Source organism: Eleutherodactylus coqui, chromosome 5, assembly GCF_035609145.1.
Source record: "Eleutherodactylus coqui strain aEleCoq1 chromosome 5, aEleCoq1.hap1, whole genome shotgun sequence".
Taxonomy (NCBI): Eukaryota; Metazoa; Chordata; class Amphibia; order Anura; family Eleutherodactylidae; genus Eleutherodactylus; species Eleutherodactylus coqui.
In genome coordinates, this window is record NC_089841.1 from 36,442,221 (window position 1) to 36,454,504 (window position 12,284).

General features: G+C 50.7%; 1 protein-coding gene across 1 annotated transcript in view; it reads left to right on the forward strand.

The window, feature by feature from the left end:
- Positions 1–8,788: 8,788 nt before the first annotated feature.
- Positions 8,789–12,284, forward strand: part of LOC136628738 (zinc finger protein 268-like) — a 451,149-nt gene continuing 447,653 nt past the window's right edge. Inside the window, exon 1 of the mRNA XM_066604840.1 lies at positions 8,789–8,860. Within this exon, the coding sequence (XP_066460937.1) occupies positions 8,806–8,860 (55 nt within the window). The 5' untranslated portion in view covers positions 8,789–8,805. The remainder of the gene's footprint in view (positions 8,861–12,284) is intronic.

A 12,284-nucleotide genomic window follows, 5' to 3' on the forward strand; every position in this document is an offset into this window, starting at 1 on the left:
CCTTGTATTGGGGTAGTTGATTTCTGGGTATCCTGGTGGCTCTAGTGATTTGGTCATCAATTGAGGTGGGATAGTAGCCCTGGTTTAAAAATTTCCTAAGTGGGGGAGTGGCCAGCGCATGGAGGGATAGGACGCAGCCCTAAGAGCTCCCGCGGCACCCCCCCATTACCAGACCCCAGACACCGGCAAAACCCACCTTGAGAGCCCCACCAGCGGTCATGGGAAGGCGCAGGACCAATAGAACGGAGGTGGCGGCGGACGATGGCAGCGGCGGGGCGATAGAATGCTTCTTCAACACCCCGCGCGCAGCCTCCGGCAGACCCAAGATGGCGCCGGAACGCCACATGCAAGAGGCTCCGGCGGCTCAGACCGGAGCGAGGAGCACCTCCGAAGCAGCCAGCGGCACTGCAGCTGACCTGGGATCTCCCTCACAGAGTCCCACAGCCTATGATGACGGCAGAGGCAGCAGCTCCAAGAACTTTCCCAGTGCCCATGGTGGGACATTTGTGAGTACAGCAAGCAGCAGCTACACTGCACACCAGCCTTCCTAACCCCCCCCCACCCCCACTTCCTCCTGAACAACAGGGACAGACGCCCGAGAGGAGTAGTAGTCCCTCCTGGAACGAGTCACAATCCCCCACAGATTACCCCACTGTGACCCTTAAGAAGGCAAGGAGGGTGCTGCTGGCTATGTCCCCACACAATGCAGGGGAGGATGGCTGGAAAACTCACATAATGGCGATACCCACAAGGAACGAATTGAGTGCCCTCCTTACCAAATTTGAAGCTTCCAATAAGCAGGCTTTGGAGTCTATTCATGCAGAGGTACACCAGATTGGCCACAGGCTGCACCAGGTGGAGGAGGTGCAGGGGGAGACGGTGGCCATTTTGGAGTCACATAAACAAGTAATTCAGGCGCAGGCAGATCAGATCGTCAATCTTACCATGCATCTAGACGACTTAGAGAACAGAAATCGGAGAAATAACCTGCGCATTAGAGGTATCCCTGAGGGAATCAAAGGGAACTAGCTAGAACCGTGAGCACAAGCTCTCTTTATGCGTTTACTGGACAGACCACCTGAGCGCCCTGTTGAACTTGATAGGATCCACAGAGCACTGGGCCCTAGAGCAACTGATGGAAACCGTCCTAGTGACGTTATATGCAGGATCCACTTTTTCCAGGACAAGGACACTATACTTCGCAAAGCAAGAGACCAGCCGGACCTCCTAACATGCGAGGGCAAACCCATTATCATATTACAGGACTTGGCCCGTCACACACTGCAACTGAAAATGGCCCTGCGGCCCCTCCTGATGGCACTCAAGGATCATGGAATCCAGTACCACTGGGGATTTCCATTCTCACTGTCAGCAAAAAAGGATGCCCAAATTCCTGGGAACATTCAAACTGCCAATGATAGCACTCCCTGAATAACCCCTGCCTCCTAGCTAGCTCATGCAGACCACACGGGAGCAGTGGCAGGCAGCGCGCCCCAGGAGACAACGAGAGGGCTGCAGAGGAGGAGGCCATGCTACGTGAATAGAGACTTCTATGTCTTGAAAGTTTATCAGTGTGTGTCTCCCGTAAAGGGGATCTTTGAGAGTAGAATGTCTGCCTGATGCCTTTGCATACAGAATGGCAGGGTCTGTCCTCAGCCGACTCCCCTTCTCCGACCACTTTCCGGGGGAGGGGAGGAGACGGGGACGGGCCCTGTCGAGGGGCGCAAAGTCTGTTCATGACTTCCTGTTCAAGAGGCCCAGTTCTGAGGGGGCCTACTGTTTTGAGATTACTTAATTCTACTGGGACATCGGTGTTCGGGGTTTATTAGTAGAGACCTCATTAAGGTCATATGTTTGAGTTTTGACATTTTAAGGGGTGGTCGCAGCCGGGGGGTGCTTCTTGACCCTTGATGTGCTCTCACTCTCCCTATTGGGTGACTAGTCGCGCAACTGAGTGCGACCTCTGGCGAATCGCTAGTACTGTAGATTCACTAACTAATGGCTGTTTTGTGCCGTTCACTATTTCCTTTCTCTCTCCATCTGATCTTTTCTTTTCCTTTTCTACTCTCCTGTCTCTCCTTTCTCTATCCTATGTCTGTCCAGTCTTTGAAAGACACCACATGGCAACCACATGATGGCTAATTTTACATTCGGCACCTTCAATGTGAGGGGCCTAAACAAACCGGCCAAAAGGGGGCAGATACTAGATTACCTACACAAACATCGCATAATGATCGCATTATGTCAAGAAACACACTTCCAAGCGGGGAGCACCCCCGGATGCAAACACCGCCACTACACGACCTGGTTTCACTGCCCCCCACCCGCAAAAAAAAAGCGGGAGGCACATCTATCGCCATCCACAGAAATTTTCCACACAAACTCCTCTTATCAGAGACTGACCCTGAAGGACGCTATCTGTTCGTGAAACTACAACTGGGTATGGAGATATTCACAATTGCCAAAGTCTATTTTCCTAATCAGGCGCAGGTTCGCTTTGGGATCCGGATGCTGGGGGCTCTGGCGTCCTTTGCTGACGGGTCTTCTATAATACTAGGAGGTGACTTCAACTTGGGTCTGAATCCTGGCTTCGACTCATCGGAGGGTAAGTCTGGCATATCACACACAGCAATACGTAGACTAGTGAGGGAACTGACAAACCTTCGGTTAGTAGACATGTGGCGTGTGCTACACCCCAAGGTAAGGGACTATAGTTACCACTCCTTAGCACATAATAGTTATCACCGTTTAGACTACTTATTCATCTTACATAGACACTCCATCCCCAATTAAATGGGAAGTGCTTAAATGCGTGCTACGGGGTATTTTTACATCCCATGGGGCACGCCTGAAAAAAGATAGAAGCAGTGCACTTGAGGGTCTGGTCGCTAGGCTGGGTCTCTTGGAGTCGTCCAACAAAGTGACACCTTCAGACCATAGGGTGGCAGAGATATCAGATGTCCGCGGCCAAATCCTGCTTCTGCTGGATCAGGCCTCACTATGTCAGAGGGATTAGGCGAAGGGAAGTTTCTACGAATATGGGAACAAATGTAGTAGAGGGTTAGCTAGGGCTCTTAACCCAAGGTCCCCACAGACATACGTATTCTCCATTTAGTCACGAAAAGGCGAACAGGTACATACTAACATGGAAATCCTGGATAGTTTTCATTCTTTCTATCACAATCTATATAACCTGCAGAAAGAACACACAGGAAATCCAGAGGAGACAGTAGGGGGTCAGGACGCTTATTTACTATAAAATTGCCCTAAAAGCATCCCCGAAGCTGACCGTCGTTCACTGGAGGAGAATTTCTCTCCTGAGGAGTTAATAAAATATTTTTGAACCATAAAAATTTCCTAAGATGGTATAAATGTTCCTCTCTGCCTGTTGGGTTGGAGCTGATCCGGTTGTATCTAATGGCCTGGCTGTAGACAATGGACTTGTGGCTGATCAGCGGGTTTCCAGTATAGGGATGTCTTTATTGATTTTTTAAAATTTTTATGGTGGTGTCCAAAAAATTGATTTCTGCATATGAGTAGCTTAATGTCAGGTTTATGGAGGAGTGAAATGCTTTGAATCTCTCATGGAATTTTACTAGTTCTTCTTTGATGTTGGTCCATATGATTAGCAGCAGTAGGCTAGTGGTTTGCTAAAGCAGGAGGCCAGAAAGTCAGTCTCCAGTTCTTTCATGAAAAGGCTGGCATATTACTGCCCATGGTGGTTCCAGTGAGTTGCAGGAATATCTCTTTGCCAAAGGAGAAATAATTGTGTGTGAGGATGAATCTTGTGAGTAGTAACACCGATTCAGAGACAACCCCATTGGCCTTAAGGTATGCCTGGCAGGCGTTCAGTCCATCTTCATGTAGTATGTTGGAGTATAATGATTCCACATCCATGGTGGCCAGGATGGCCATCGGGGAGAGGACCAACAGTTGACAGTTTGTTTAGAAGGTCTATGGTGTCCTGCAAGTTTCTGGTTGTATTTCTCACTAATGGTGGTTTATGGACACCTTCTACCCATCCTGAGATTTTTTCAGTGAGGGTTCCCACACCTGAGATAATTTGCCTCCCTAGGTTACCAGCCTTGTGTAGTTTGGGAAGCATGTAGAATACACCAACCCTGGGGTTCTCTGGTGTCAAGTCTGAAGGTTTTGGGGAGCCCCCAGACAGGCTTCTGATGACCCTTCTTAATACCCTCACATATTTTTGAGTCTTGTCTTGATCCAGTTTGGTGTAGTTTCTGTAGTTTCTATTGTCCGCCAGCTATGTGTCTGCTTCTTTTGTGAAGTCTGATGTATTCATGAGGACTATAGCACCACCTTTATCTGCAGGATTAATTTTGATCTCCTCTTTGTTTTTGAGTACATAGATGGCCCTTCTTTCCTGCATATTGATATTAAATGCTTCCCTTTCTCTGCTTTTCCAGTATAGTAGATTGCACCCCATGTCTAAAGGAGTCAATATATTTGTCCAAAGTGGGGTTGCGGCCAGGAGGGGATGTCCAATCAGATTTCTTCTTTGCCCCTAGTTTTTCCTGTGTTTGGGAGCTTGAAAGTCCTGCCTCCTCTTTGTCATGGAGACCTCTTTCAGTCTTAGTCTACTGAAATAGTCATTGCAGAGTTCTATTTTGTTAAGCATTTTAGTAGGACAGAATGAAAGTACCCTGGAGAGCACACTGAGCTCCATATTACTGGGAGCACCCAAAAAGTGGAGAAACTTTTTGGGCACTCTCCTTCAGGAGAGATGACACCCCCCTTGACCTGCATCACAGGCCCCTTACCAGCCAAGCCATAAACCTTCTGCACACTGATGAGGGGCAAACACCCCAAAACAGCTGTCTGCGTATGGTTTTCTGGCTGAGTTTCCTATTACCAATCATTGTTATAAAGACCTGTATAAAGGGTTTGACATTAATTTAAAGGAATGTTGCCATCCAAAAGGTGGCACTGCAGATGTATTATTCAATCTTTCTTATTTGCATAAATTACCCAAAGGAGCGTGCATGGCCATTTAATTCTCCTCACTCACCTCTCAGGTGTCTTCTCACACCCCTTCTGGGTGCTTTCCTTGGGGAAAGACAATGCCATTCCCCGACTCACTCACCCCCTAGGTGTCTCCACACACTTTTTGGGTGCTCTCCTTAAGGAGACACGACACCTCTCTTGATTCCCACACATACAGCTCTACTCCATCCATCCTGATCCCCCACACATCACACACACAGCTCTACTCCATCTATCCTGATCCCCCCACACATCACACACACAGCTCTACTCCATCCATCCTGATCCCCAGACATCACACACACACAGCTCTACTCCATCCATCCTGATCCCCACACATCACACACACAGCTCTACACCATCCATCCTGATCCCCACACATTACACACACAGGTTTACTCCATCCATCCAGATCCTCACACATCACACATAGCTCTACTCCATCCATCCTGAACCCCAAACATAACACATAGCTCTACTCCATCCATTCTGATCTCCACACATCACACACAGCTCTACTCCATCCATTCTGCTCCTCACACATCACACACAGCTCTACTCCATCCATCCTGATCCCCACACATTACACACACAGCTTTACTCCATCCATCCTGATCTCCCACACATCGCACATAGCTCTACTCCATAAAACCAGATCCCTACACATCACATACATAGCTCTGCTCCATCTATCCTGATCCTACACATCTCGCACACAACTCTACTCCATCCATCCTGATCCCCCACACATCACACATACAGCTCTACTCCATCCATCCTGATCCCCCACACATCACACATACAGCTCTACTCCATCCATCCTGATCCCCCACACATCACACACACAGCTCTACTCCATCCATCCTGATCGCCACACATCACATACACAGCTCTACTCCATGCAACCTGATCCTCCACACATCACACACACAGCTCTACTCCATCCGTCCTGATCACCCACACATCACACACACACAGCTCTACTCCATCCATCCTGATCCCCCACACATCACACACACAGCTCTACTCCATCCATCCTGATCCCCACACATCACACACATAGCTCTACTCCATGCAACCTGATCCCCACACATCACATACACAGCTCTGCTCCATCCATCCTGATCCCCACACATCACACACACAGCTCTACTCCATCCATCCTAATCCCCACACATCACACACAGCTCTACTCTATCCATACTGATCCCTGCACATCACACACACAGATCTACACCATCCATCCTGATCCCCACACATCACACACAGCTCTACTCCATGCATCCTGATCCCCCACACATCACACACACAGCTCTAGTCCATCCATCTCATGATGCGAGAGTGCGTGAAACTGCAGCATTATGAAACCCAAGCTTTTCATTGGTTTCCTTCACATTTGCAATGTTTTCACTCATGCAATGTTGAGTGAAAAAGAATTGCGGCACATCCTATCTTTCTGCATTTAGTTTTTTTTTAGCCCCCTTGTGTCCCTATGGAACCTCCTTTTTATCGCATTGCAAAGCACGAACTTGCGATTTTTGTGCAATGCGATTTTAATATTAGAGAGTCCTTTTGTCTTTTTCGCAAGCAAATCACAAGTGTCAGTGATGTTTTTGAAAAAAAGCAGCGCTGACGCTAAGACATCTGATGAACAAAATTGCAATATCGCCGTAATTTGCTCGCACTGATATTGCGCTCGCCCATGAGAAATTACCCTCAGGCAGATATACAAATCATTAGAGTTGTGGGTGATTAGATGAACGGTCTTGTCACCTGAGGCCCTAAAAGTGGTTCCCCCCTTGGCCTATAAAAAGGTCTCCAAAGCCCCTTGTGTGTAGTGACCTCTTCTTCCGCTGGTGTAGAGCTTGTTGACCACTGGACGCCTCTACGATGCAGAGAAGAGATTTCACACTGTTACCAGAGTCTGAGAGGGGCCCATTATTGGGATGTGAGAAGCTGGATCGTCGTATTGATGACCTGTCCCTCACCGGCCATTCTGACCAGACTGTTAGGAGGTGTTGGGACCAGTAGCTGTGTGAGGGCACACAAGGTGACCGGGCTCAGGACACCCCCTACACACCACCAGTAAGAAGGAGTGTCTGACTAGACTGTTAGGAGGTGTTGGGACCAGTGGATGGGGGCACACAAGGTGACTGGGCTCAGGACACCCCCTACAGACCGCCAGTAGAGAGGAGCATCTGACCAGACTGTTAGGGGGTGCTAGGACCAGTGGATGGGGACACACAAAGTGACCAGACTCAGGATGCCCCTACAGACCACCAGTAGAGAGGAGCATCTGACCAGACTGTTAGGAGGTGTTTGGACCAGTGGATGTGTGAGGGTACACAAGGTGACTGGGCTCAGGACAGACAGACCACCAGTAGAGAGGAGCATCTAATCATCAGAAAAGCATAAGCAACTGTTTCATTGTCCACTGTCCAGAGACAGGGGGTGCTACTGTTACAGGCCCTTGTGTCTGTCTAAACCATTTCCAAGTACTTGGCTAAAGGACATTTGTTTTCATGGCACCCATTACGTGTAATGTCTTTGACATCCACCAGCGCCCCAGTTTGCAGTGGTGACTTAAATGATGATACTGGATGCTACAGAATAGAACCGGGTGTCTTCAGCAATGGATCTCGGTTTAGTTTGGGCGATGCTGACAGCCGGGTTCTTGTCTGGAGACCTAAGCATATCTACCTCAATCCTGCCTTGGCTGTGGATCGGTACACTGCCCCCTTGTCCTAGCCGAATGTCACTTTAGCACCTAATAGTACATGCCTTTGCTAGGTTACATACAAAATTTTTCATTAATATCTTTTTTTTGTTTCAGATATTGGAGTTTAAGCTTCCAAGGTATACACATCTTGAAAAATGGAAAAAGAGAGCAAGCCATCATGTCGTCCAATACCTGCTGGAAAAGGGCATGAGTGCACAGGAGACCCATAATGACATGATGGAAACGTTAGGGGAGGAATCCCCTTCCTATTCCACTGTGAAAAAGTGGGTGGCGGAATCCAAGTGGGGCAACACCTCTGTCCAGGATGCACCTCGCAGTGGAAGACCGGTAACGGCCAGTACGGAGGAAAGCGTCACTGCAATCCAGGATATCATCATGGCAGACCAGCGTGTGACAGAACGCTACATTGCTGAGAGAGTGGGCATATCTCAGGAACGTGTTGGACACATCACAAGAGTTGTACTTGACATGCACAAGGTCTCATGTTGATGGGTCTCAAGAATGTTGACAGCAGAAAACAAACGCCAGAGAAACGTCACGTCCGCCGAAAACTTGACCCTTTTTGAGGCAGATCCTGTGACATTTCTCAACGTTTTGTGACAATGGATGAAGCATGGGTTCACCACTTTCAACCCGAAACCAATGTTCAATTGAAACAGTGGAAACACCCCTCCTCACCCTCCCCCCAAAAGTTCAAGTCAGTCCCATCAGCTGGCAAGGTGATGGTCTCTGTTTTTTGGGATTCGAGGGGTGTTTTTCTGGCTGAATACCTCAAAAAAGGTGAAACAGTAAATGGAGCATATTAAGCTGCTCAACTAATGCGTTTGTGGGAGGCCATCAAAGTGAAACGCGTCAGGTTGTTGACATAACGAGTGCTCTTTCATCAGGACAATGCGCCCGCGCACACATCCGCCATTGCGATGTCTGCCATCGAGTCCTGTGACTTCGAACTGCTTCGGAACCCACTTTATTTACCCGATTTGGCCCCCTCTGACTTTCATCTCTTCCCTAAGTTCAAGAAACATCTAGCTGGAACCCATTTTCGATCAGATGATGACGTTATGGCTGCGGTGGAGGACTTTTTTGCTATTCAGGAAGAAATGTTCTACAAGGAGGGTATGATGGGCCTGCAGCATCGGTGGCAAAAGTGTGTGGCTCTAAAAGGGGACTACGTTGAAAAGTAGCCATAAACTTTGGACTACTGACAGGGTGATGGTATATGGGGGAGGGTGCAGGGTGATGGTATATGGGGGAGGGTGCAGGGCGATGGTATATGGGGGAGGGTGCAGGGTGATGGTATATGGGGAAGGGTGCAGGATGATGGTATATGAGGGAGGGTGCAGGATGATGGTATATGGGGGAGGGTGCGGGGTGATGGTATATGGGGGAGGGTACAGGGTGATGGTATATGGGGGAGGGTGCAGGGTGATGGTATGTGGGGGAGGGTGCAGGATGATGGTATATGAGGGAGGGTGCAGGATGATGGTATATGGGGGAGGGTGCAGGGTGATGGTATATGGGGGAGGGTGCAGGGTGATGGTATATGGGGGAGGGTGCAGGATGATGGTATATGGGGGAGGGTGCAGGATGATGGTATATGGGGGAGGGTGCAGGGTGATGGTATATGGGGGAGGGTGTAGGGTGATGGTATATAGGGGAGGGTGCAGGGTGATGGTATATGGGGGAGGGTACAGGATGATGGTATATGGGGGAGGGTGCAGGGTGATGGTATATGGGGGAGGGTGCAGGATGATGGTATATGAGGGAGGGTGCAGGATGATGGTATATGAGGGAGGGTGCAGGGTGATGGTATATGAGGGAGGGTGCAGGGTGATGGTATATGGGGGAGGGTGTAGGGTGATGGTATATGGGGGAGGGTGCAGAATGATGGTATATGGGGGACGGTGCAGAATGATGGTATATGGGGGAGGGCGCAGGGTGATGGTATATGGGGGGAGGGTGCAGGGTGATGGTATATGGGGGAGGGTGCAGGATGATGGTATATGGGGGAGGGTGCACAGTGATGGTATATGGGGGAGGGTGCAGGGTGATGGTATATGGGGGAGGGTACAGGGTGATGGTATATGGGGGAGGGTGCAGGATGATGGTATATGAGGGAGGGTGCAGGATGATGGTATATGGGGGAGGGTACAGGATGATGGTATATGGGGGAGGGTGCAGGGTGATGGTATGTGGGGGAGGGTGCAGGATAATGGTATATGAGGGAGGGTGCAGGATGATGGTATATGGGGGAGGGTGCAGGGTGATGGTATATGGGGGAGGGTGCAGGGTGATGGTATATGGGGGAGGGTGCAGGGTGATGGTATATGGGGTAGGGTGCAGGATGATGGTATATGGGGGAGGGTGCAGGATGATGGTATGTGGGGGAGGGTGCAGAATGATGGTATGTGGAGGAGGGTTCAGAATGATGGTATGTGGGGGAGGGTGCAGGATGATGGTATATGGGGGAGGGTGCAGAATGATGGTATATGGGGGAGGGTGCAGGATGATGGTATATGGGGGAGGGTGCAGGATGATGGTATGTGGGGGAGGGTGCAGGATGATGGTATGTGGGGGAGGGTGCAGGATGATGGTATGTGGGGGAGGGTGCAGGATGATGGTATGTGGGGGAGGGTGCAGGATGATGGTATGTGGGGGAGGGTGCAGGATGATGGTATGTGGGGGAGGGTGCAGGGTGATGGTATATGGGGGAGGGTGCAGGATGATGGTATGTGGGGGAGGGTGCAGGATGATGGTATATGGGGGAGGGTGCAGAATGATGGCATGTGGGGGAGGGTGCAGGATGATGGTATGTGGGGGAGGGTGCAGGATGATGGTATGTGGGGGAGGGTGCAGGATGATGGTATATGGGGGAGGGTGCAGGGTGATGGTATATGGGGGAGGGTGCAGAATGATGGTATATGAGGGAGGGTGCAGGATGATGGTATGTGGGGGAGGGTGCAGGGTGATGGTATATGGGGGAGGGTGCAGGGTGATGGTATATGGGGGAGGGTGCAGGATGATGGTATATGGGGGAGGGTGCAGGATGATGGTATATGGGGGAGGGTGCAGGGTGATGGTATATGGGGGAGGGTGTAGGGTGATGGTATATAGGGGAGGGTGCAGGGTGATGGTATATGGGGGAGGGTACAGGATGATGGTATATGGGGGAGGGTGCAGGGTGATGGTATATGGGGGAGGGTGCAGGATGATGGTATATGGGGGAGGGTGCAGGATGATGGTATATGGGGGAGGGTGCAGGGTGATGGTATATGGGGGAGGGTGTAGGGTGATGGTATATAGGGGAGGGTGCAGGGTGATGGTATATGGGGGAGGGTACAGGATGATGGTATATGGGGGAGGGTGCAGGGTGATGGTATATGGGGGAGGGTGCAGGATGATGGTATATGAGGGAGGGTGCAGGATGATGGTATATGAGGGAGGGTGCAGGGTGATGGTATATGAGGGAGGGTGCAGGGTGATGGTATATGGGGGAGGGTGTAGGGTGATGGTATATGGGGGAGGGTGCAGAATGATGGTATATGGGGGACGGTGCAGAATGATGGTATATGGGGGAGGGCGCAGGGTGATGGTATATGGGGGGAGGGTGCAGGGTGATGGTATATGGGGGAGGGTGCAGGATGATGGTATATGGGGGAGGGTGCACAGTGATGGTATATGGGGGAGGGTGCAGGGTGATGGTATATGGGGGAGGGTACAGGGTGATGGTATATGGGGGAGGGTGCAGGATGATGGTATATGAGGGAGGGTGCAGGATGATGGTATATGGGGGAGGGTACAGGATGATGGTATATGGGGGAGGGTGCAGGGTGATGGTATGTGGGGGAGGGTGCAGGATGATGGTATATGAGGGAGGGTGCAGGATGATGGTATATGGGGGAGGGTGCAGGGTGATGGTATATGGGGGAGGGTGCAGGGTGATGGTATATGGGGTAGGGTGCAGGATGATGGTATATGGGGGAGGGTGCAGGATGATGGTATGTGGGGGAGGGTGCAGAATGATGGTATGTGGAGGAGGGTTCAGAATGATGGTATGTGGGGGAGGGTGCAGGATGATGGTATATGGGGGAGGGTGCAGAATGATGGTATATGGGGGAGGGTGCAGGATGATGGTATATGGGGGAGGGTGCAGGATGATGGTATGTGGGGGAGGGTGCAGGATGATGGTATGTGGGGGAGGGTGCAGGATGATGGTATATGGGGGAGGGTGCAGGATGATGGTATGTGGGGGAGGGTGCAGGATGATGGTATGTGGGGGAGGGTGCAGGATGATGGTATGTGGGGGAGGGTGCAGGGTGATGGTATATGGGGGAGGGTGCAGGATGATGGTATGTGGGGGAGGGTGCAGGATGATGGTATATGGGGGAGGGTGCAGAATGATGGCATGTGGGGGAGGGTGCAGGATGATGGTATGTGGGGGAGGGTGCAGGATGATGGTATGTGGGGGAGGGTGCAGGATGATGGTATGTGGGGGAGGGTGCAGGATGATGGTATATGGGGGAGGGTGCAGGGTGATGGT